The sequence below is a fragment of the Lotus japonicus genome, chromosome 5, assembly GCF_012489685.1.
Source record: "Lotus japonicus ecotype B-129 chromosome 5, LjGifu_v1.2".
NCBI lineage: Eukaryota > Viridiplantae > Streptophyta > Magnoliopsida > Fabales > Fabaceae > Lotus > Lotus japonicus.
In genome coordinates, this window is record NC_080045.1 from 56,557,051 (window position 1) to 56,583,840 (window position 26,790).

The following is a 26,790-nucleotide window of genomic DNA, read 5'->3' on the forward strand; positions in this document are numbered from 1 at the left end:
TGGTTTGCGGGATCCGATATCCAATGTTCAAGCAATATGAGTTGGGATTGGTGTAAGACCCAGGATTTTAGAATTAAATAAGTAATTAATTTTCAGCTCACGCATAGGATTCTGTGTACGCGTGAGAGGAACCTGACTTGTGTTTGATGTTTGGATTAGTATTATGAAGAAGAAAGTTCAGGAAATGACTAAGAATAGTTCTATAGTCACTATAGGTTATAGCACGAGTCTTATTCACTTCCGCCTTAGGGCGAAAATGTTAGTAAAGGGCTAATCTGCTCTTAAAGCACTGTAGAAGCGAAATTCAAAAATCTTCAGAGGAATATAAGAATTTCTCTTATTCCTTTCCATGACAAGTACTTCGACACGAAACCCTGGACTGTACGAACGATCAATTTCAATTCTCGGAAGTTTGCCGAAACTAAGTTCCTGACAATTCAAGAACCTTAAAATGAACCGTAGATGAAGACTTTTTCTATTCGGAGCTTCAAACGAAGATTCCACACGTGTTAACTCATTTCTTTCGATGTTTCCAATCTTTCTTCAGAAGGAAGTTTTCTCATCCGACATCAACTGCAAAAAAGTAACTTTTCGGGTTAAATCGATTAACACCGTTAGTGAATCGTTTGCTTAAATTCCAAAAAACCCGTTTCGAATTCTGGGATTTTGTCGCCGGAATCTCTCTTATAATTCACAGAGGAATGTGCAGGAAAAATCAGAATCGCGAAATATTCATTTTCCCGCGTTTTCCCTTTCCTATAAATAGGTGAAGAATAAAAAATTCTTCACCATATATTCCAAGCACCAAACCCGCGAGCACCAAGAGGAATGAGGGAGAAGAGATTTTCGCCGATTCTTGCCTGATCGTCGCTCTGTTCGTTGCTACGCGTAGACGTCAAGGTACTGATGCTATTCCTTACCTCTGATCGTAAATTCTGCCGCTTTTCTCTATGTCTTTCTGTGCTCAAAGTTATGAGCTTTTTGTAAAACTGTCGAAATTTTGGCTTTGGTTTTGTGTCATTCCGAGTTCTGTAGCTCAAGTTATGCGCGTTTTAGCAAACGAAGTTTTGTTGTCTATTCGTGCCTAAATAGGAACTCCGAAGCTTTAAAAGCTTTCTTTTCGGTTTCGATTAGTGTTATTAGATTGTTTGTTTCTTGTGGAGTTTGTGTTGATGAGACTGTGTTCCTGTGTTCTAGGTTCGCGACTTCCATGCACTACTTCTACTCATGAAGGTAAGGGTAACTCAGTTTTAGAACGTCTTTGAGTCTTGTCTGTTTTAATCGCACTGCTTGCGTTTGAGATGAAGATGTTTAATTTGATTGGCGTTGATTGAAATATTGTATGCCTACAATGTTGTATGCTTGCTTATGTTGACTGTTTCTGAGGCTTGTGCCAAATGTTTTCTAGAGGCTTCGGCCGTGTGAACTGATTGAGACGTGTGTCTCCATTTTCTGGGGCTTCGACCGTTGGTTGTTGTTGAGATTATGAATAACATGTGGTTATTCTGAGTTGAATATTGGTTTGGGAATTGTCGTGACTGACTTGGCATATAGGGAAAGTGGCAATGAGGTGGGTGTGATCCTGCGTGATTGTCCCGTCTTTCGAGGCGTTATAAAATGACAATGAGGTGGGTGTGGTCCCACGAGATTGTCCCGTTTTTCGAGGCGTTATAAAGTGGCAATGAGGTGGGTGTGGTCCCACAGGATTGTCCCATCTTTCAAGATGTTCTAAAGTGACGATGAGGGGGGTATGGTCCCACGCGATTGTCCCGTCCGTAGTGACGCTAAGTGGCGATGAGGTGGGTGTGGTCCCGCGTGATTGTCCCGTCTTGAGAGACGATATTGATCGATCAATTTTGGTAATAGCATATAGTCGCATTATAGGACCACTAACATTCGATGATATTGACGTTTGGTTTGATGCTATGTTGTTCAATGAATTGTCATTTAACTTGATATAAGTTGTTAGTTTAATTATCACGTTATATGATTAAGTTTGAATAACATGTTTTCGCTTTTATATGTGGTAATTGCATGGAGTTAACCCTTTATGTTTGCTATTTGTTGCTTGGGGGCTTAACTATTAGGTGATGAAGAGCCTTCTGGCGATGCTTAGCCATGCTGAGATGGAGGAGGGATAGTAAGCGGCGGAGCGAGGATGGAAGAAACTGTTTAGTTTCCTCTTAGTAGTTTATGCTTCGAGTCTTCTTCGTCATCTGAAAACTCTATTACTAAAACTCTGTTTTCGCCACTGTTTAAGTGTGCGTATTTATTTTGGAACCTTGCTTATGTTATTGTAAGTCACTATTATTATATGTCGGGAACAAGTTGTTTAATTAAGGCTATGATATGTCTTCATCTATGTTTAGTTGCTTTCAAAAAAAAAGTGTCATGTTTTCTTTAGGATTGCGAAATAGTCCTTAAACTTTGTTAGGCTACTTAATGTGATTCCTCAATTGAGAAATTGAGGTGTTACAATTGGACTGTGACTATCAACATTCTCAAGGAGCGTAGTGGTGAATGCTTTGGCAAAACAAGCTTCTCGAGAGGACATCTCACTTCGTGTATGAAAATTTCCTCCTTCAAGTATGATTCACCTTCTCTGTCATGATTTAGTTTTGTAGTCTTTCTCTTTTGTTTTTCATGTGTAAAAATAAAAATAAAAAGAATCATATTATAATATTTATGGATAATAAATATATGATTTGTGTATTACATTTATACACTAATTTATCAATGCATAGCTTTTGGTTTAAAAACAATTTACGACACTATTTAATTTAAAAAAAATCCTCGCATTCCCTTTAAAATTTCCTTCTAAACAAATTCTTTAAACAATTTAGTCTTCTCTCATAATTTTCTGTTTATCTACTTTTTTTTCCCACTTTTTATCTCCTAGCTCTATCTTTTATACCAAACATAGCATTAAACCTCTAAAAAACATGACCAAATACATTTGGGGGTTTGACCTCTAAACCTCTATCTATCTTTTAAAGACATAGCCATCCTAAAGGACAAATAAGACATCACACATGTAAAAAATCATCTGCTCAAATTGCAATAACATATTTATATTTTCACACATGCAATAAACTTGCAATAATATTATTAAAATCAGAACTTGGATACCATAACCTGATAAACTTTTTCTAGTGTTCCCAGAGTATCCTTCATCGTACTAGTAGTAGTAGAGTAGTAGTCAAAATGAGAATCATGACTTCATCTAACAACAAGTCCCTCTTTTAAACGCGGCACTCACTCAATCATCATCGTCGTTTGCTTATTCACTCATTTCACTCACACACCCTTCTCCGCTCTCTCTCTCTCTCTCACTCTCTGCGTTCTCCGTCGTAACTGCCTCTACTCGCGGCGGCTTCGTCAATCGTAACCGTCGTCGGAGCAATGTCTTCTCCGCCGCCGCCGCCGCCGTTAGATGTGATCACCAACACACTCACTCTCTCTACTGTCTACTGTCTTCTCTTCTGCTGCTTCGCTTTCTCAGTTTTTGTTTGATTTTTTGTTTCGTTGCTTCTTTCAATTCAACCGAAATCGCCGATACGATTTGCTTCTGAATTGATCTCAATTGTTTTTGTTTTTTGCCATTTCTGATTGGAGTCAGTTGCTAGGGTTTTTGATCGTGAGATAGAGATGGATCGATTTGGTTGTTTCTGATTTTTGTTGTTGTGTGATGCAGCAACAGCAGCAGCAGCAGCAGGAGGAGGAGGAGGAGCAGCAGCCGCTGGACGAGGAGATGGAGGTTCCTCCCTCTGATGTTCCTGAAGGTCCTCAGCCTATGGATGGTATAAATGTTTATGTAAATGCTGTTTGATTTTCTGAATTTCTTTCTTTGTTGAATGATGATGGCGTGATGCATGTTGTTGTTGTTGTTGTTGTTGTTGTTGTTGTTGTTGATGATGATGATGGTGTGCTCAGTGGATGAGGCATGAGTGTGAAACTGTGAATGTAGAATGGTGAGGATGAGAAGACTAAAACCTGTGTTTCAATTACATTTATTTTATTTTATTTCATGTGTAATTGATGATGCATGCAGTTTCTTTAATATATATATAGAGAGAGAGAGATAGATGCATGGTGGTGTTGTTGTTAGTGATAAAGAGCTCAGAGGATGAGTGTGTATAATGATTTTCTCAATTGCATTTTTTCTCCATAGGAGTAAATGTGTGTATTTGTCGTTCGTCATTTTATCCGGGCAGCTCAGTGTTTCACGGGGAGAAGGGTTTAGTGTGAGAAAAGGGCTAAGTATTAATGTTATTTAGCTGCATTGTGTGTAGAGCTGTTAGATTGGTGAAGCGGGTGATTAGGGTTTTGAGATTCTTACCTCCACGTTGCTGTTGGACCTGTTTGATCGGGGAAATGGGTAAATAGTGTTTCAAGATTCTTTCTGCCATGTCACTTGTGTACCCGTTGAATGTGGAGCTTTTTAATTCTGGAAGTGGTAATTTGAATTTCAAAACACTTTTCCTCCACGTTGGCAGTGGACCTGTTTTACTGGGAAGTGGGTAATTTGAGTTTCAACTTTCTAGATTCATTCCGCCACGTTTCGCGTGGACTTATTAGAGTAGGGAAGTGGGCGACTAATTTTTCAATGATTTTTTGTCCACGTTTCCGTGTCGATCTGTTTGACTGGTGAAGTGGGTAATTAGTGTCTCAAGATTCTTTCATCCATTTTGCAGTTGGACCTCCGGATTTTGAGGGATCTTTTAAAGTATTAATTAGTGAGAGTTTAATTTTTTTCTAATGATTGGCGTAGCTACGTAATGGTTTTGACTTATTTTGTTGTCTTGCTTTCCCTCTCTGTTTTGGTAATAGCCCAACCAGAAACCACAAATTTGTTTGGTGCTCCGATAGTGGACGAGTCACCATCTGGGCGGTTCACATGGACCATCAGGAATTTTTCAAGGTCTACAAAAAAACTATATTCTGAAGATTTCTATGTTGGGGGCTACAGATGGTATGTGGATTTCTGCACATATGCTTCAGTTGATAATGCCTGTTACTTGTATAGATGGATGGCATATTTTGCATGTTTTTGTAGTGGACTTGACTTGATTAACATTATGTGCAATTTAACAGGCGGATACTTATATTTCCAAAGGGGAACAATGTTGATCAGTTGTCATTGTATCTAGATGCTACTGATTCAGCAACTTTGCCTTATGGATGGAGTAGATATGCACAGTTTAGCTTGACTGTTGTCAATCAAATTCGCCATAATTTCTCAATCAGAAAAGGTAATTTATCTGCGACAGGTCTTCACATCAAAATATAATATCTTATTTGTCATATGAAAATTGCAATAAGTAATTGAGGGGATTTGCCTCTTTTGGGTGGGGATGTTGGGACTCATATGTCTGACTCAGCATGTTGTTGCACATTTCTTGCATATACTATAGGATACTGAATTTTTATGGAGATTGAGCTCTGGAATATAAGTTCTATAGTTTGTGTCTGCAATATTTTAGGCAACTTGACATGGGTGTAATTTCTGTACTGGTTTAATCGGATCTTACGAAACTGTGCTTTCTTGAAGTTTTTCGTTAAAAAAGGCCTACAGTTTTTTCTTTCCTTTTTTTGTTAACTTTCTATATATGTTGTGGATCAAATTATATTAGAGATCTGAATTCTAATCGTTTGAGTTTGTTTTTCTTCAAGAGTTGGAATGATAAAATTTTGTTTTGACTTATAAATATATCGGGCGCACCACGCATGACAGATGGTCAATATAACTCATGACTTATAGTGCCCCGTTTATTTGCCACTGATCTTTTTATTTTAATATTAAATAGTTCAACTTCAGGATATAAATGAAGAACCCTGTTCACTTTTTTCTTGTAATCCTAAAAAAATATTTTGGAAAACCACTATTAAACAATTTAATGACAGTTGATGAGAAATTTTATATTCTCTTATTTACTAATTATATAAATTTTAAAGAATGTTGAAAATCTAGAACTACGAGAAATTGAAAAGAGAGATTGAGAGAGAAAACAGATTATAGTATTGCGAAATTTCCATTAGCTGAATATTGAAACAAGCTCTCCTTATATAGAACTGGAGAGGTAGCTTACATAGCAAGCTACTCCTGCAATACAGCTAACACTAACAGCTAGATTACAAACTAACCGCCTCACACAGGCCTAAGGCAGTTCATCCAAGAGCACATAAGTACTTTGTACTCATGTTCTCTAATACTCCCCCCCCCCCCCCACAAGCTCAACTGTGGATATCACCCACATTGAGCTTGGCTCTACACTCTAGAAACCGGGAGGAAGATATAGGCTTGGTTAGAAAGTCAACAACCTGATCAGGTGTTGGAAATGCTGGACCTGAAGCTGCTTAGCCACCGCCTTCCATGAACAAAAAAAAAAGCTCCATGTGTTTTTGTCCCTGAGTGTGTGTGCCAAAGAAACATCACTCAAAGTGCCTAACTCTGTTTCTTTAATTATTTATTTTGATGGATATTTTATCGTTCTCCCTGGTTGTATTTCTTCTCTTTTATTTTACAAAAATTTATTGCATTTGTATTGCAGAAACACATCACCAATTCAATGCTCGTGAGGGTGATTGGGGTTTCACAAGTTTCATGCCTCTTGCTGAATTGTATGATCCCGGTAGAGGTTATATTGTGAATGATACATGCATAGTTGAGGCTGATGTTGCTGTACGCAAGGTTATTGATTACTGGTCACATGACTCTAAAAAGGAAACTGGTTATGTCGGACTAAAAAACCAAGGGGCGACATGTTACATGAATTCTCTCCTTCAGACATTGTATCACATTCCTTATTTTAGAAAGGTTAGCCTGTATACTCTTTGCAAACTCTTATTTTTTATAAAATGAAGCACCTTTTGTTCATGGTTGTTTGTTACAGGCTGTGTACCATATGCCTACAACTGAGAATGATTTGCCATCGGGAAGCATTCCTTTGGCATTGCAAAGTTTATTCTACAAGCTGCAGTATTATGACAGTAGCGTAGCAACGAAAGAGTTAACAAAATCTTTTGGATGGGACACACAGGATTCATTCCTGCAGCATGACGTCCAAGAGCTTAATAGAGTTCTTTGTGAAAAGCTAGAAGACAAAATGAAGGTACAATGTTTTTCATGACAAGTTGGCAATTGGACAAAGCTGCTTGTACTTTAGATAAGCTTGTGTGTTCGTTGTATGCTTAGAAGATTATTGTATTAAAATTTTCTGTTGGCTCAGGGAACTGTTGTGGAAGGCACCATACAGAAGTTGTTTGAAGGCCACCATATGAACTATATTGAATGCATCAATGTGGACTATAAATCAACCAGAAAAGAATCATTTTATGGTATGCAACCTAGGGTGTTGTTTACTACATCATCCCATATATGATATACCCATGTATCCTGGGGCCTTATGGAATTTTGGATATTTGGTTATAGATCTTCAGCTTGACGTCAAAGGATGTCGGGATGTGTATGATTCTTTTGACAAGTATGTTGAAGTGGAAAGACTTGAGGGTGATAACAAGTATCATGCTGAGCAGTACGGTTTGCAGGTAAAATCTGAAACTATTTTTTTTCTTTTAATCTCTTACTTTTGTTCTCAAGCTGAACTTTTTCCCTTGCATTTATTTACTTGGTGATACCTCTTTTATGTGTGAATTTTACTTTATTTTGTATCCTTTTACTTTTTTATTGTTCAGGTTTGACTTAAATGATTGTTGTTTATTTTTATCTCTCTTAATTTTCCTTTGTGCATTACACTGGAGTTAACTTTTGGCACAATGGTACAGCCTTGTTAGAATCCATAACATGAGAGAGAGAGAGAGAGAGAGAGAGAGAGAGAGAGAGAGATTCTGATATTATTCAATTGTATATTGTGAAAGACTTTCTACATACCTATATACTAATGTAGTATTAAGTTATTAACTGCTTACAACAGAAACAGACTCTTAAGTCTTATCTGTTGCACTCTCTAACACCTACTGACACTTACTCTCTAACAAGCCTTGCGACCTATCGCGTTTGTGTGGGCATGGGTATGTGTACATGGTAAACTTGAGTTTCTAAAAATTATGGTACATGTATGGTTATATTAGATATGAATATGAAAATATTAACTTCACACTTTTGAACTAGAAGTTCATAGCATTCTGATTTTAGTTTCAATAAATTTCCGAAGCTACACCAAATAGGCAGAAGAAATATAAAGTGGTGGCAGCCTCTTAGGTAGACCTTAATATTTGAAGTGGTGGAGTGTGTGTTTTTCATTTGGTAGGAATATAGGAAATATTAGCAGCAAAACATCATGTTTGCATGGACTGACTTGTCATATTGACTCATGGTAGTGCGCTAGATGCCTAGTTAATAGATTACTCCGATAGTAAACAAAAAAGAGTACCCAGCTATACATAGGTGTATCCAATGCATATACTACTGACTACGTTCTTTCTATAGTAGTCAATCCCGGATAGCGGCGCGTAGCGGCCGGCCTCAAAAGTGGGATAGCGTGATAGCGCATAGCGGGATGGCCGCTATTCTGAATTTTTTTATGTAATTTTATATCATTAATAGTTTAATACTATATACATATAAATAGCAAACAATGTCAAATATTGCCTAAAATTCATAACATTCATAATTCATAATAGAAATAAAAATCATAAGTCTTGAACAATAACACACAACTAATAACTTCTCAAAAGCAAGGTAAAGAAGTTGAATTTGCAAATCTGAATGAAGAATGAAGCTTAATTCTTTCAATTTTGACCTATAATGGCCCTGAGAAGTCCTAACATGCCCATAAAAAGGTTCCCCAACGATTTAAAACGAAGGGGCTTGAGTCATTTTCTCCTTCGTTCATATAGCGCCGCTATTTCCCGCTATTGGCCGCGATCTGCCGCTATTTTGGCCGCTATTCGCGCCGCTACGAACGCTATTGTGAAGTTGGCCGCTATTTCATCTCAATAGCGGTAGGGAGCCGCTCCGCTCCGCTACGCCGCTATAGCGCCGCTATTTGCCGCTATTGACTACTATTCTTTCTACTAGTATGGCAGTCATTAATGGGACAACTAGTATCCTTGTATCCTTATAGGTTCTAGTTGTGGAGCCAGCCTCCCTTTTTATGAAGGTAAGGCTCTGTACACATTAAAACTTCGTTGATGGCATGACAATGATGGGGGCCTGTTAGAGTATGTACACATACCCATGTCCACACAAACGCTATAGGTCACAAGGCTTGTTAGAGAGTAAGTGTTAGTTTGGTGCATCTGGTTTTCCATGTATTTCTGATAGAAAAATCCGTGGCTGCTAAGGTCATCATATAGCCTTGACCTTCTTTAATCACCCAGAGGTCTGGGAGCTAAAGGTCCAACCAGAAGAGGTGTTAGTTGTCAGGTAGAATACACAAGGAGTTAATGAAAGATTGATCAAATGGAAGCAGTTTCCTACATGTGTGAATTCTTTGGAAGAGTTGTCAGCAATTGAAGAATAATTCCTTGAATTCCACTTTGGGGACAAGGTGTGTTTGAAAAGGGCAAATGTTATAACTAAAGTGTATGTAAGGAGGGGGAAGGGGCAGGATGCACCGAGTCAAGTCTGAGCCTGAGAGGGGTGTAACTAACTGCAGGTGTGAGCAGGGAAGCATGTATTTTAGTTTTTGAGAGAAGAAATGATAAAGGCAGGGGGAGAGTGACTAGGAGGTAGGCGGGAGTTGGGCGGATTTCGAAATACTAGGCACTCTCGAAGTTGTCTAGATACTTTCAAGTTTTTCTTCTTTCTTCTACATTTGGATCTGAATTTCATTGATTTAGACCTGTTACTTGCAATACAATATAATTTACTTCTACATATATTTTATATATTTTTCTGGTACCTATCATTTTCTTGCATAATCATTATGATTAATTTTTCAGGAGGCTAAGAAGGGTGTCTTGTTCATTGATTTCCCTCCTGTTCTTCAGCTTCAGTTAAAACGATTTGAATATGATTTCATGCGAGACACTATGGTAAAGGTTAGTATTAAATTCAAGAATCTGGATGAATCCCTCACTTTATCAGTGTACATTTTTCAATGAACTATTTTCTGTCATAGTTTCATAGATTTATTAAATTAGATAGGAAAGAAGCCTATGTTTGCTAACTTTTTTTTTTCCTGGTTTCCCCTACTTTACAATTTTCTATGCATCTCTCTTATCCTTTTGGTTAATGACTTAGTTAATATCATTTTGCATGTTATTATACTGATGATGCAAATACTTAACAGTGTACTTGTATTTTTGGGTTACATAGCTGAAGTGATGGTTGACATTAGAGATTTTTAGTTTATTTGTTTGGGTTACCTCAGTTCAGAAATTATATATGATGAGGTAATTCAAGTATCATTTACTTGAAATAAGTGATAAGTGATATAGTTTTTTTATTTTATTTTATTTTTATTTTTATATATATATGGTTATGATCGTTTGTTTCTAAATTGTTATTTTTGGCCTTTGTTTACCATGGTCCCCTCTCCCCATTTTATTATTGTATCTGTAAAATTTTCTTTTTACTTATGACACCTGTAACATGACTGACCCTCCAATTGATTTCCAACAGATCAATGATCGCTATGAGTTCCCGTTAGAGCTAGATCTTGATAGGGGCAATGGCAAGTATCTATCTCCTGAAGCAGATAAAAGCATTCGCAACCTTTATGTACTTCACAGGTATTGATATTTTCGCCCATTGATCTTATTTAGTGGAAAGCTCTGTTTAATGAAATCTTCCATGTTCCCAGTGGAATTCCTGTTTTGGAACAAGAAACTTAGGCTACATTTTTCTGTATGGGTGAAAAATAGTAAGCTGGAAAATTTAGGAAAATCACTTCAGTTTGCTTCTTGCAATCAAAATATTGGAAGCATGAAATTGAAGTCTGAACTGTCTGTCACCACTCGTATAGTTTGAAAGTGAAACTCAAAGCCATTTTTTTACAAAGCCCTATGGACTCTTTAGAAAAATAATATAGAATCATTCATGTATCTTTATCCAATATAGAAGGTACAGTCCTACATCTTTATGAAATATGGCTTTTCTTTTGATTAATAATTTGTAATATACTCAAGGATCTTGTCTGCATTATTATTTGTTTTCAGTGTTTTAGTTCACAGCGGTGGGGTTCATGGTGGACACTATTTTGCTTATATCAGGCCAACTCTATCAAATGAATGGTATGCATCATTGCCAGAATTATTTTGAATTTATAAATTTATTGTTCCGTTCTTCTAGCAGTTTTTCATTTTGCTATTTTTTTTCTTCTTTGATGAAATCTGACATGGTTAGTGACTCTGGACCGTATTGGCCGCTAGGAAATACAAAAATAAAAAAATGTGTTGTGTCAGGCTGCACACTGATTCACATGTACAACTTCATGAAAATTAAGTGACAATTTTTATGTTCTTTACACAACTGAATTTTTTGTAAAGGTGCACAACATAGGGCTTTGATATCGAACGAAAGGAAGCTCTATTTACTGTTTTTTTTGGGGTGTTTTAGAGCTATTGGATTGGGTGATTATTTGGATGGTTTGGGGTGTCATTAAGACGTCCAACTCTTAGAGTTTTCTTTTGTCTTGTCCTGTCTTCAATCTTTGATGGTAGAAAATGTATATCATAGGAGGAATAGCTTGTGTGATAAGTATCCATGTATCATGCTTAAGAGTTTTTGAAGTCCCACATTGATGAGATATGGATAAATAAGTTCTCATTAATGGTAAGGGTAATCCTCACCCCTGAGATAGCTTTTGGGATACAGTCAGGTGCTAGCCCAAATTCTCAAGATGGTATCAATGCCTATCATAGATCGGATATATCGGGCCACCCGCTAATATTCAGACCTGTAAACTTTATAGTCTAGATGTCCCGCCCTCAGCGTAAAAGGGGTTGGTTAAGGTCTCACATTGATTAGAGATATGCCTAAATAAGTCCTTGCATGGTATGGCAAACCCCACCTTTGAGTTAGAGTTAGTCCCTAGCTTCAAGAACAGTGGTTTTCATTGCTATAAGTAGTTATTGTGTATATTTGTAATCATTTTCATCCTATCTCTATTTTTCATTGGATGAATGACTAGCGTGATGGGCATTCCCTTATTTTTAACTGTTTATGATCACACCTCCTTTTCCATTGTATCTTAACCTTTTTAAAAAAAAAAAATTGAAAGCACAACATAACATGCTTGTTCAGGTTTAAATTTGACGACGCACGAGTGACGAAAGAAGATGCAGATAGGGCCTTAGAAGAGCAGTATGGTGGTGAAGAAGAGGTACTATTATGTTAGCGTTGATTTGTGGCTTTTTCCATGAATAGTTGGCTAATGTTCTTTGTCTTGGTGAATATTCTTTTTACATTGTTATCATTTTTTTTTGTTGGTGATTTTCTTGGGTGCAGTTACCTCATGCCAATCCCGGGTTCAACAACTCTCCCTTCAAATTTACAAAGTACTCAAATGCATATATGCTTGTTTATATACGTGCCAGTGACAAGGATAAGATAATTTGTAGTGTGAATGAGAAGGACATTGCCGAACACCTTAAAGTAAGATGTTTGACTCATTGATGTTGTATGATTTACTGTTATATTTCTGATGTAAAAATCCTTCAATCAACTTTACATTTTAGGCAAGATTGAAGAAAGAACAAGAAGAAAAAGAGCTGAAGAAGAAGGAGAAGGCAGAGGCTCACTTATATACCATCATAAAGGTTACAACTCTATCTTCCCTTTATTGAAAATTTTCTCCCTTTAGATGCTTTCTATGGTATTTATAGTCATTAGAGCTGGTTCAGTGATAAGTTATTGATTATTTGGGCGCAGGTTGCACGCGACGAAGATCTGTTTGAACAGATTGGAAAGGATATATTCTTTGATCTAGTGGATCATAACAAAGTGCGAAGTTTTCGTATCCAAAAACAAATGCCATTCTTGTGTTTTAAGGTTTGAAATTGTGATTTATCAATATATTTGCATGTCATTATTATTCATCTGTTTGACCATCCTTGCTTTGTCCATTTCATTTGGCATTCTTGCAAAACATTTACCCTCAAATCCTTTTCATATGGCAATTAATATAATCTCACAATTGCTTAAATACATTTGTAAGATATAAAATTACAAAGTAGAAAACAGTTTCTGAGTGCTGACACAAATTTGAAGTGTCCATTTATGGAAGTATGAGATTTTTATTGCCTAAATGGAATCTTCTTCTTTTGTCTTGCTGAGCTTGTGCTGCTGGATTTCTTTCAGGCTCCCTGGATGTTTATTTAACATGGATGTATGTGTTTCCTTTAGATAAGTGAAATTTTTAGTTTTAGTGATGACCTTATCAGCAAGGTAGTCAAAAATTCAAAATCAGTATTATGACTTAGGTGTTAATCATAAATCGCATAATAGTAATATTTAGCAAAATACCTATATATATAACTAGAAACATAAATAACAACAGTGCTTTGCTTCCTGGAAGTTTATTATAGCATAAATAACAACAACAAAACAAAAACTCTGTAAATAAAAGTTGTACTCATAAGTCATAAAAGAGAGTGGGGGAACAGAGATGCTTTATGAACAGAGTGGGTAACAGAAAAGTTTCCCAAACAGTGTTTGCAGCTGACTTATAAAATAAGGTGATTGGCTAAAATTTTACTAAAGAACATAAAGGGTTTTCATTAACATCCTGAGTGATTGTGTAATCTAGTTCCATTGTTGTTTTTTTCATAATCTATTTTCCCCCTTTTCAATGGGGGATCCCTTGACCTCTTAATTTCTCGTGTCTTTCTTCAATTTATCCTGGTTTTCTTCTTCTGTTAAAATGTAACCATGACATGATACCTTGAACCTTGGTTTCTTCTTGAACCTTGGTTTTTTCTTGAAACTTGTCATGCAAACCCATCTCAGAATTGTAATATAAAACTAACGATGTGTTTTCTAGTAACAACTTTCAACATCTACCTGCTGCCTATCAAGTGGCAGATGTTCGCACATAATGCCCTCAATGCTCGAGAGTCACTATTACAAGATGTATTCAGAGAGAATCTATTTCGTCTGTTATTTTTCTCTAATGTCACCATCTAGTTACTGTTACAAGAATAAAGAAATATAATTGTAAATAAAAGAAGTATAGAGCTGAATAGGGGGCTGGGGATTCTGAGTTTATGCCTACACAGACCTATTTGTACACTGAATCTATAATTAAGGTAGCTTCCTGTGATTCGAGAATCTTCACTGGGTAACTAATTCTGAATCTGTTAGAAGATTCTGTTGCACAATTTGAGCTGTCAAGCTGTACTGTTATACATGATGAGTTGTGACTAGAGACTTCTCAGCTCTAACAGCAGTACTTAGAGACATGCAGACTACATCTGTAAACACTACTACTCCTGTAAAACATATTACATACATGTGTTCTGTAACTAATATATCTGATAGTAAGCGCTGTTGTACTTCTCTTCTGCTTGGTGGGGTCAAAGTTCTGTCCTAAAATTATGTGATCTTGAAACATTCTTGATTCACACGAAGTCTAGTTATGGTATTTAGGTTTGTTAAATAAATTTCCTTTAAACTAGGGTTGATCAGTTTTTTTGAGAGGCTAAAATAACTATGGGCCTATACTTGGGTTCACGCTGTAGCACTTGGGTTCTAGAAGCCTCTCATAGTAGCAAACATGGTTAGAGTTCCGGTTAGGGGTATTTGTTCAGGCAAGGTTCTCGTAGAACTTGTCGGTTGTAATAGCTTACACAGTAAGCTATGCATCTCCCTGTAAGTGCTCTGAAGTCAGTTTGGCAATGAAACATTACTGAGATCTCATTTTCATTCTTACTGTTTAGATTCTCTTTCTTTTCTTGGATTCTCTAGATTACAATTCTGCTGTATCTTTTGATGATTCATAGCTGCTTAAATGTTGTGGGACTCTTATTTTAAATGATGTGCTCATATTTGTTGAAAGCATGTATGCTGTACACATCTTTGCTGACTTGTAATTCTTTTGTTATCTGGTGCAGCAAAATTTGATTCTATATTTTCTTCATATATTTCTGACAATGAAGCTTTTATCAGGAAGAAGTTGCTAGAGAGTTCGGTATACCTGTCCAATATCAACGTTTTTGGGTGTGGGCAAAGCGCCAAAACCACACTTTCCGGCCAAATAGACCTCTGACACAGCTGGAAGAAGAACGACCAGTGAGTTCTACAGTCTACACTAACTTCCAATGCTTCGTGTCCATAAATTGCATGGTGACCGGCATGCATTTTTACATATAGTATTAGTCACCTTATTCCTCACCTTTATCATTTTTTACATTTTATTTCTTTTTCCTTTTGAATGTTCAAGGTAATTTTGGGCTTCCCTTTCCACTTTGTACCATAATATAAGTTGCCTTGTTAGTGCATACTAATTTACATTGGAAATGTTTTTACAAGTCTAGTGTTCATAAACACAATGAAGAGTATAAATTTTCTTTATATATGTGCTGGGGTGCATAAAACTTGTTTAGCTCTGGAGTAAGGATGGTCTTCCCCTTGTTGACATGTTCCCAGATACATTCTCTATAATATATTGAGGCTTTTGAGTATGATTCTTGAAAATTACACCTAAATTATTGTTTGAGAGATTAGTGATCCTCCTTCTTGAGCTATGACAAAACGATATCAATTTTGCAGAAGTGGTGTTTAGGATCAGTTGTATATGTAGAGGCTCCCTATGATATCTCAAACAGTCTGTTCTGTTATGATTAGTTAAGAGATTAATTGAGTCAGCTGAGTTAGTCAGTGACTAGTTAGAGTCTGTTATACTTGGAAGATGCGCTGGCAACCCGCATAAAGTTTTTTTGTTGTCATTTATAATCATTCAATAGAAAAGCAGATTCCGAATAATTTTTCTTGCCGAGCATTTGTAGGTGGGACATTTACGGGAAGGTATAACTAAGGCAAATATTGCAGATCTGAAGTTATTTTTGGAAGTGAAAGTAGGGCAGGTACTGATTTCTTTGAAGTTTCATCTTCATTCCTAATAATCTAGTCATGAAATCTCAAAAGCATATGTTGTTCTCTCTCCGGCTAACTTGTAATTGACTCGGGTTTGTTATTTATATGATGTGTAGGATCTACAGCCTATTCCCCCTCTCGAGAGGACAAAAGAAGATTTGTTACTGTTCTTTAAGCTTTATGACCCTTTGAATGAAACACTGCGGTAATTGCTCTGGCACTTATGTTTTAGAGAAAAAATACATTTAATTACTCAAAAGCCTTCTTTATTTTCTCAGGTACGTTGGGAGCTTTTATGTGAAAGCTAATGAGAAGCCTTTGGATATATTGACAAGATTAAATCAAATGGCTGACTTTGCTATTGATGAAGAAATTGACCTATTTGAGGTTTTGTCATGCAACATTATTTTCTATTATTGTAACATAAAGGGAGAGCAAAAATTCTTACATTTTGTTGTGCATATTCAGGAAATCAAATTTGAACCCCATGTCATGTGCGAACCTGTTGACAAGGGGTCCACATTCCGATTCAATCAGGTATAAATTATACATGACTATAGATTTTTCTTGGTGCTTTCTATGCTTGCTTGACGTTCATCTTTTTAAGTTTTTTACAAACAGTCATGTCTGACCTAGTCTCTCTGCTATTGGGTCGCCCCTCATTGTTTTTGACTGTTGCTTCTACCTTTTTGTTATTGTGAAGCTTGAGGATGGTGATATTATTTGCTACCAGAAGCCATCCAAAGTTGTAAGTGGTGAGCAATTTCGGTATCCTGATATTCCTTCCTTCTTGGAATATGTGCATAACCGTCAGGTATGATTAAGAGGATTATAACTTCTATATAAATTTTAATATTTTTTCTCTTAATTTTGATATTTCCTATTCAAAGAAGCACGGATACTCCAAAGTAACTGGTTTAACTGTGATATGAATAATACGGTGGCCTCTTTCCATTCATTTTAGCTGGAATGTTCATCTGTACTGATAATTTGAAAATTCTCCTCTCGTGGTCAAGTATTTAATTGCACCTCTTAACCTCAAAATAATCAACACATTATTCAAACATTGCCCGAATATTTGAAAGCATATGCATTCTAACGATTGAATACTCAAATTGATTATTGATAAAACAAAACTTGCATTACTGAATAAATAAAAGTATCACTGACATGAATTTACTCTGATCTAAAGAAAACTAAGCCATATTTGTAAAACTAAGCAACATCATAGGAGCTGAAGTTAAGATAAGAGAAGCTGTGACTTTCTGTTCATAAATTTGATTTGGGACTAGAACCTAATAACAGCATTATTGAGCTTTTCTCTCTATGTCCTTTTATATAAAGCCCCTTAAGTTTGCAGCTCTTGGATCTAGGATAGTATTTTTAATTAGTTAAATGTTACTACTCAAACTCCCTGATTAGTCACAAAAGAAAATGCTGTTGAATATCTTGTGGTTCACATTTTAAAGGCATATGAATATTGCATAATTAAGTAGAAACCAATACGTGGCTGCTTTGCCGACAAATACAATCTATAGTCATAGCAAAAAGTTTAATAATTTAATATAGCTTAATAATTTTGGGTTTTGGAGACTACTTCTGCACAGTGTAATGGTTCAAGTGCTTTTCAGTGTATAACATTATTTTTATTTTTAGGTTGTACGCTTCAGGTACTTGGAGAAACCAAAAGAGGACCATTTCAGTCTCGAGTTGTAAGTTTCTTTTGTACCTAATCAATTAGTTTTTGATTATTATAAATGTAGATAAATGCACTTAAATCAAATAAAATTGATACTTGCATAGAAAACCCTTCAAAAACTTCCATACAACCCATTGGTTAGCACCTTGGTTGATTGTAACTTTTTCCGGATTGTCAATATATATTATGTGCACCTCCAAATATTTATATATGGTAATTCCTTTCTACTTTGTGATCATCTAGGTCAAGGATCAACACATATGATTATGTTGTTACAAGAGTTGCTCAACATCTTGGTTTGAATGATCCTTCTAAAATCAGACTCACATCTCATAACTGTTACTCCCAGCTACCTAAACCCCAGCCTATCAAGTACCGAGGAGTTGAACATTTATCTGACATGCTGGTTCACTACAATCAGGTATTATTCACAAGTACAAATCTTGATAAATTCTGTTACATTTAAAGTTGTTCCAGTTTGCAAAGTTTTCAAAATTTCTGTCTGACTTACTTGGGCTTCCGATATCATGAATTATTTTATTTTGCTTTCATTTCTAGACTTCTGATATACTATACTATGAAGTACTGGATATCCCTCTCCCAGAATTGCAATGCCTAAAAACACTTAAAATTGCTTTCCATCATGCTGCCAAGGATGAAGTGAGTATTGTTAACGGCTTCATTCACCTTTTACTACCTAATTTTGTTATATTAAGTTTCATACTTGTAACAGAACTTTCCTTCATCAGGTGGCGATTTATACTACTAGATTACCGAGACAGAGTATTGTGGAAGATGTAATCAATGATCTTAAATCGAAGGTAAACCATATACTTGAAGTTTATGTTATCCTGTTAGCCACAATTAATTATACACTGTAGAGAAATATCAAAAGCAGTTTTTCACCATGAGGGGTTGGTTACATGGATCGATTGCCATAACGTCTTATCATAAATCATGTCCAGAGACATCCCATTTAAATCTAAATCCTTCGTAATGGTTTAACTCTTGGTCTTCCTTTATCTTGAACTTTTGGACTCCCCTGCATCTACTCTCTTTAATGGGTCTTGCAATTTTTTCCGTACATGTCTAGCCATCCGAGTGAGATCCAACCATACTTTGCACATTAAGTGTTATCCCAAATTTCTCAGTCATCCAACTATCATAACATTTTCATCTTGGCTTTCTAGTTAAAGCATGTATCATCTATAAATAGCATGCATCATTGCATCATCTTCTCAACTTGTTTATTAGGGACATCCATTGCAAGTAAATGTGCGAAGTTAAGTTACTTAAATCTTTTATGCAGACTCCCACACCAGATTTATATGATTCTGCGATATTTTGATATATATCAGGGCCAGTTCAATTGGAAACTAAGAGTATTCAATTTCTTCATATTTAAATTCAATAATAATAACTTGAAATCCTAAGATAGATGATATCATTGATTTGCCTTATATAATTGATTCAGAAAATCTTAATTCTTCTTCTATGCAAGTCAAACCTAAGGTAGCGTTTGGTAGATAATTTCTTCATATTTAAATTCAATAATAATAAATTGAAATTCTAAGATAGATGATATCATTGATTTGCCTTGTATAGTTGATTCAGAAAAACTTAATTCTTCTTCTATGCAAGTCAAACCTAAGGTACCGTTTGGTTGACAGGTCCCAATGGGACGGAATGGAATACTCTTAAAAAAATTTCACTGGAAAAATTACCTCTAACTTATGTTTGAAATCTTAGTTATATTATAATAGAAAAGTAATAAAATAAATCATACATATAAATATTATTATAAATTAATATGAGCTACAAAGTTATCATGTGTTTTTTTTTTGTTACAAGAGGAAAGTAAAGTTATCATGTGTTTAACTATATTAACAAAATTATGCATGTTTTATAAAATTAGCAGTTTTTTATCAATCTAGTGCTAATATTTTATTATAAATTAAAATATTAAAAAAATAAATTTGTATATGATATATATAGACATATACATATATGAAAAATATATTCAGCTCAATTCAATTATTAATGCACAATCAAATATTAAACATGACGGTGTTATATATGTAATCAAACTTATGGTTTTGTTTTAATGAAATTGTTTTGTTCTGACACAACACGAAACATTATTATTCTTTTCTATTCTTTTATGTTATGTTCCAATCTGTTGCGGCTCATTGTTATGTTATATTTACGACGTATCTCAACACTATTAAATGTGGTCCTTAATTATCAACTAGATTTATTTATATTGTTGTTGGGGTGAGATAAACTTCTGCTGGTTTTAAATATTTTATCTTGTGTTTGAAGCAAACATTCTTTTATTATTTCTTCCATTGTTTTTTCCTTTGGTGGCATGTGACAAACTCTTGTAGTTTTTGCTTTGCTGAAAGTATTTGAAATAATATTGTGTATGGTGTGAAACAGGTGCATTTATCTCATCCTGATGCAGATCTAAGATTGCTTGAGGTTTTCTATCACAAGATCTATAAGGTGCTTAATCAATTAGTTTGTGAATTTTTTCTACTCAAATACTAGTATTAGCTGTAAACATAATTTCCTTGATTGGACTAATATTACCTCTCAATGTTGTCATGAAATGAAAATCACATTGAGCAATATCACTTTGATGAGATGAGGCAATAAGCCTCATTATTACAGTGATGCAACAAGTTCAGGAAAAAATTATAATTATATGTTAGATTACAGTTCTTGAATCTACATATGCCTTCATAGGTTTTTCTTATCATCAGATTGGATACATGTGCTTATCTCCAGTCTTTCATGAGTATATAGAAGTTGATTTATCATTGTCTGAGAGAGGAGATTCTTTATGGCATTATCAAAACTTCTGTTATCTCCAAGTTTCACTTAACCCTTAAGGGGTCTGAGGATGCGTATGATCACAAATATGTTCCAAGCCGGATGTATATGATCTATGTCCTCCAGCTTTAGGGGGAGTGTTGAGATATACAGACAATTCCTGTTATGATAGATTACTGCTATGATAGATTAAGAGAAGATACATCGCTCAGTTATGATAAATTAGGATAAGATAGGATATATTGTTATGTCGTGGTAGATTAGGATAAGATAATATATATTGTTATGTCGTGGTAGATTAGGACAAGATAAAATTTTATTATTTTGACTTTGTAGTTGACTAGGAAACCTAGTATATAAATATTGAACTTCTGAATCAAATAATTATCAATCAACTATTCAAAATATTTCAGTTTCAAAAACTATGATCTGCCTTCTTTTTATTCTTGTGTTATGACAGTCTTTGTGAAGTTTTAAATTGGGCAGTTTCAATAATAATTTTATGTTTGGCCTTCTGCAGATTTTCTCTCTCGGTGAAAAGATTGAAAATATTAATGATCAATATTGGACGTTAAGAGCAGAGGAGGTAACGATTTATTGAGCATTGCCATATGAATTGCTTATAAACTTGCTTAGTCGTTGTCATGAATTCTTTATAAGTAGTGTAGAAATACAAGCTTCACCAGACAGTTTTATTTTAGACATCAGAGACATCGCTTAAGTCTCTGACATCCTTCATCTGTATGCTATAATGGGTTGATATAATTTTATTTCCTGCTTTTGAAGATTCCTCAAGAGGAGAAAAATCTTGGCCCTGAAGATCGATTGATTCATGTTTATCATTTCATGAAAGACACTGCACACGATCAGGTGGTAACATCAAATTTCATTGCTATAAACATATGTTGGGTTTCAAGTAATTGAATCATACTACTATCTCCAATATAATCATATTACTATCTCCAATATAATCATATTAATATTTCTAATACGATTATAATATTTTTTGACGATTGCATTTTTTTATTCTCCCTTTTGTTCGGAATAAGCAGCAAATTCAGAATTTCGGAGATCCTTTTTTCATGGTTATCCATGAGGGTGAGACATTGGCTGATGTCAAATTGCGAATACAGAAAAAGTTGAACGTTCCAGATGAAGAGTTTTCAAAGGTATATACAAGCAAATTAATTCAATCATCTGCACTATTCAGGCATTTTCACGCATGGTTAACTTTTTGTGCACCAACATATTGCTAATGAGCTTCAAAAAAGAAATTTATTGGATTTTCAGCTTCCATTTGTAAATTTTCTTCATATATTATTTCCGTCTATGCTTCAATCACTTTTTGTTAGAATTTGAGATACATGGAAATGAGATAGAATGAGAAAATGTTTTACAGGATTTTCTAAGAAAATTGATATAACTGTACCACTTTGTTCATCTACTCAAAAAAATTCCTTTTCTATTTCTTTTTGGATACCATATTAAAATTTGAGTTAAATCTAACTCAACCCAAATCCCAAAAGCTGGCTCCAGGTTGTGAGAATTGCCTAAGCCATATAAGAACTATTTTAGTCAATATCTCTAGTCTATTAGGGATCTGAACACACCTCAAACCAAGCATGTGGAGCATAAAGTTTGCATGGCTATACATCTGTGCATAGCCCAATACCAAATCCAGGATAGGATTGGATTCCATGTCATTTACCAACTATCCAAAAGCTAATGTTAGTGAGTAAAGACACTTTATATTATATTTCTACAAGAGGGTTTTGTGAAAAACAAAATTGATATTAGTGTGGAGAGTGAATATAATTTGATGTAAACTACAAAGACTATTCTTAATGAGCTTTAAGTACATTGTACAATGGGTTTCACCATGGGATCACCACACACACGACAAGCTTTTGGTGCGAACTACATTAGAGCCACTTAAGTCTTAACAAAGAGTTGCACACTAAAACTATTGATATAATTTTCCATGTGTTGGTTTTTCCAGTGGAAGTTTGCATTTATTTCTCTTGGTCATCCTGAGTACCTACAAGATTCAGATATTGTTTCCGCCCAATTTCAGGTCTCTCTCTCTCTCTCTCTCTCTCGTGTGTATGTGTGACTTTTCATTTTGGGTTTGATTTCATTTAGGTTTAGTTTGATTTTTACACGCTTAAGTTATTAAAATTTTACACTGTTTGAATGTTTAGAGAAGAGATATATATGGTGCTTGGGAGCAATATCTTGGACTGGAACACACTGACAATGCTCCAAAAAGGTCCTACATAGTCAACCAGGTAAATGATTTTCAGGAAACTATTGCTCCTTTCTTTGTCTTGGATGACCTGTCTCAAGATTGAAATGTAGTTGTCACTAACATTGAAAATTCAGCATAGACTAAATTGATATATAGATTAAGATGAAAGCTCAGTATTACTTTCTTTACATGGTTCTTTTCTGTTGTTTCTAAGAAAACTTGGCAACCTATAGAATTAATGATCAGCTTGATTTCGAAAACTAATTTCAACCATAATTCTGAATGTGATTAATGCAGCATGTTGTGAACTTTTTATCCAGTGCTCTAGGTTGAAGTTCTACAAACTATTTTTCTTTGGGTATAGGTCCAAATTGCATTTGAGGGATCATATAACTCAGACAATCATTTATAAGGAATTCTGATTGGCATACATGCGTGCGTGCGCATGTGACTAGTGATAACTTTCAAAAACTAAATAACCATAAATCTACCATGTGAACAATTTTCTCGCTTGTTGAAGACTTTTTTGTGCATTGCATACATACATTCAAGTTGAATAATTGTTAAATGTTTCTGTTATAATATATGCTATTAAAATGCCTATTGAACTATTGGAAACTTCTATCAGGACATCAGGTTACATTGAGATCAGCTCTTAGTGGGGAAATTTAGATGATGGTGATGATGTTTACAATGTGATGCATAAATAGAAAAAGGTGTAGCGGAAATGATAGTGTTTTGGTGGGTGAGCATATAGTACAATTAAAAAGAGACTTGGAAGTTGGAACAGTTGTATCTGAGACAAAAGTTAGGAGCACCTATTGACAAGACGAGATGACAGAAGCTCGTTTAAGGTGTTATGTTAGAATAACATGAGAGGCTTAGGTGAAGAGGTGAATAAAAAGTCAGATAGTTCGATTAAATTGGGTAAAGGATGACATTAAATCTGGCCTTGTAGTGTACGAATTGATTTTTCTGACAATTTGGGTTTTGATAGAGCTGAGTGGCATCAATTAATCTATTTAGCCAACTCAGTACATAATAAGAAAAAGCTTGTTGTGGCTAGTGGAAAATTTTCATTATTGCTGTATCTTCAGGTCTTGTGCTAAAGATGACTGCTATGTAATGAGGAAGAAAGAAGACTTAGAATAAGTCATGTTCTGGATTAGTTGAACAATAAAAGCTAATCTGAACCCATACAGACATGAATTATGCTGTATTATGCTCTCATGTCCTATAATTTCGTAGTATAATTTTGCTCTTTTTTTCAACTACTGTACCCTACCTCCCTCACTGGAATCATAGAGATCAATTTTATTTAACACTCCAAACTAAAGTTGTTTTCAGCTTGATAAAATTATTGGAATGGTGCTTTACTATATGCACATGAGATTTGATAATGTCTACCAAATGCAATAATTGCTAGAATGCAAGTCACTGTAAATAATTTCATTTGCAGATTTCAGAAGCCTACAATGACCATTTTGCAATTTTGCAGAACCGGCATGCATTTGATAAGCCAGTAAAAATCTACAACTAGATGAGGTCTATATCATGCCTTATGCCAGTGGCAGCTGCAGCTTTCTGAAGGTGGCAAGCTGGCATTAGAAATGTAGAGTTGCTGTCAATCACCTCATGCGAATTCATCTGTTAATCTTTTTGACTTCATACCTCTGGGAATAGGTATAGAGCCTTGAACAGTGCTTCCTGATGGTTAAAACTCTCTCTCTCAAGCACTCATCTCTATGGCTGTTTGGAGATTGATTTTTATTTCCTTTACATAAGATTTTGGGTTGAATTTTGTGTATAGAAGCTATAGGTATACCGTATACATAGCCGATGTCTATGTCTGGTCCTTCCATTCTGGGCTTTTCGTTGGCTTTCCTTGGAGATATAGGAAGATCAGGATTGTGCATATGTTTTTGAAGGGCCCTCATTGTAATTTGGTTTGTATGCCTTTGTCTGACTTTAAATTTTTCTTAAAGGCACATAGATTTGCATTGAAGAAACAGAAATTTTCCCTTCAATTTGTTTATCATCTTTGATAGCTGTTTCTCTATTTTATTCTACATTTGCCAAAAGGGCCCCTGTTCAAACTGATCTGCACCAGTTCCTTCTATTGTCGTCCTTATTTCTTGAATGGTGTCATGATTCAGGGTGATCAACTTCACAAACGAGGGCCAGCTATGCTTACAAATTTGGATGTAGGTTCCCCGAAAATATAACTGATCACAATATTGCCGACAATTTCATCCAGATTTGAAGATGTATTCCTTCTATCTATAGGGACACATATCTCATAGTATCGATTCCTTGTTTGTTGTGTCAATTTTGATGTTGGTCGTGCATGTCTAGTCACAACGTAGTCTTGTGACTTCTTCAAATAGTCATGTGAACTTCAAAAAATGTGTGATTCCAAGTTTAAGACTTGTTCTGGGCATTTGCCGCCGTTTAATCTCTTTCCTTGATCTGAATGATCATATAAATTGATTGATGGGTCAGAGTTTACTAGAATTTTAGTTATAGGTGTTGTCTTTAAAGATTTGGACACCCGCTCTCATTGCATGTCATTGGAGCTCCACCTTCGACCTACCATTTTCTCTTTTTGTTCCCTTTCGTACAAGCCCCCACCTCTCCCCTTTCAAGAAGTCTCCTCCCTGAGGGTTCCTTTCCGTGGGTCATTGTAAATTTCTCCCCTCTATGATAAACTTTGTTGTTATCATCTTCCCTTGCTTTAAATGTCATAGAATTTTCTTTACTGTAGTAAATAATATTAAAAATATTATTTAACTATTACGGGTTTGGCTACAGTTCAACCATCAAATTTTGATGTTGTGTCTTGATTGGTTCAGTGGTCGATTAGGTTTTCAGAACATTGCTTGCTTCTCGTCGATTGCTTGCTTTCCTTCAATCCTGATGCTTTGTCAATGGATGGCAACAAAGATTGATTGGAGATCGTGTCATAGTAAAGGGGTTTCGTAGGAGATCGGAGAGTAAGGGGTTCACGAACAAGCTTTTCTAATGGAGAGGGTTCATTTAGAAATCACAATAGATGGATTACTGTGATTGATGTGGTGTTAGAAATAATTAGCAATATTTGTTTGCAATTGTCAACTTGATTAAAATTATCATTATTTAATATGGATCTATAAATTTAATAAAAGATTTACATTTAAATTATGTTTTGAGTATATGTTATAGCTAACTATTTTTATATTAGACGTTAGGATAATGTAGCCTCCTACCGCTTAGTGCGCTGACCGTGGGGTGAGGGATTAGTCTCACGGCTGTCGGCTGTGGGGATACCTTGGTCAAGACAAAAAAAAAAGAGTTTCCAAAAATTAATATTTTACAAAATAAATATAAAATTTAAAATTAATTTACATGAAGAATTTAGTAAACCTATTTTTAAATAAACATATAAGTTAATTATGAATTAGTTATATTGATATTTGCTAAGTTGCTTGAATTTTGAATTTCTTATGAATTTTTTTCATCTACTATTCTTTCTTTTTGAGAACTTGAACTAGTGATCATTAAACTACCTGAAATTCAAAACCTTTTCCGGATATTAGCATAATTATTATGTTTTGTTACATCGGAAAACCTTAGCATAATTATTATAACTTAGAGACATGATTTTTTTTTTCTGTGTACAATACCCAAATTCACAATCTAACTAGGGGTTCCAAAATCCTAGTCCGACCCAATACCCTCACTACCATAACCCAATTTGTTTCACTGGGTTAGATCAGGCCTGTTTTCAAGTTAAAAATTTACAAAAGTCGTTTCCGAAGACAAGTACCAATTTCTAGGTGTAGGCAATCAAAGGTCCTCCCGTCAAAAGACGTTTTTGGTATTAACCTTAAGTATCCTCTATTGAAGTAATCATATTTAACCTGTATGTGGTAAAAGTAAAAGATATTTCTAAGAGCGTGTCTCCTATGAATTGAACTTCCGATCTCAGGGTTCAAACAACCACTAGCACCCGTTAGGTCGTCAAAAGAT

At 35.2% G+C, this 26,790-nt stretch overlaps 1 protein-coding gene across 4 annotated transcripts; it reads left to right on the forward strand.

Annotated features, from left to right (window-relative positions):
- The first annotated feature begins 3,197 nt into the window (after positions 1 to 3,197).
- On the forward strand, positions 3,198 to 24,809 carry LOC130716822 (ubiquitin C-terminal hydrolase 13-like). 4 transcript variants are annotated; one of them, XM_057566827.1, is made up of 32 exons: positions 3,200 to 3,435; positions 3,695 to 3,800; positions 4,831 to 4,972; positions 5,095 to 5,252; positions 6,552 to 6,817; positions 6,894 to 7,112; positions 7,230 to 7,338; positions 7,433 to 7,548; positions 9,907 to 10,005; positions 10,589 to 10,698; positions 11,125 to 11,199; positions 12,212 to 12,290; positions 12,416 to 12,562; positions 12,646 to 12,726; positions 12,839 to 12,958; positions 15,074 to 15,196; positions 15,913 to 15,990; positions 16,117 to 16,205; positions 16,279 to 16,387; positions 16,469 to 16,537; positions 16,704 to 16,814; positions 17,657 to 17,712; positions 17,943 to 18,120; positions 18,258 to 18,359; positions 18,449 to 18,520; positions 20,139 to 20,204; positions 21,055 to 21,120; positions 21,321 to 21,404; positions 21,587 to 21,703; positions 22,534 to 22,608; positions 22,736 to 22,822; positions 24,242 to 24,809. In XM_057566827.1, exons 1-32 carry the CDS (start codon positions 3,403 to 3,405, stop codon positions 24,320 to 24,322), a joined length of 3,423 nt encoding a protein of 1,140 aa, XP_057422810.1. In that variant the 5' UTR covers positions 3,200 to 3,402; the 3' UTR covers positions 24,323 to 24,809. The 4 variants fall into 4 exon arrangements, with proteins under 4 accessions (XP_057422807.1, XP_057422810.1, XP_057422809.1 ...); XM_057566828.1 differs by having other exon boundaries at positions 3,202 to 3,435; positions 24,281 to 24,809; XM_057566824.1 differs by having other exon boundaries at positions 3,198 to 3,435; positions 16,279 to 16,537.
- The last annotated feature ends 1,981 nt before the right edge of the window (positions 24,810 to 26,790 follow it).

Excerpts from the sequence above, each read along its gene's own strand:
- LOC130716822 (XM_057566824.1), top strand. The coding sequence starts at position 3,403 with ATGTCTTCTCCGCCGCCGCCGCCGCCGTTAGAT. Across the intron at positions 12,959-15,073 it reads TGCCATTCTTGTGTTTTAAG|GAAGAAGTTGCTAGAGAGTT; the intron begins GTTTGAAATTGT and ends AGCTTTTATCAG. Across the intron at positions 21,405-21,586 it reads AAGACACTGCACACGATCAG|CAAATTCAGAATTTCGGAGA; the intron begins GTGGTAACATCA and ends CGGAATAAGCAG.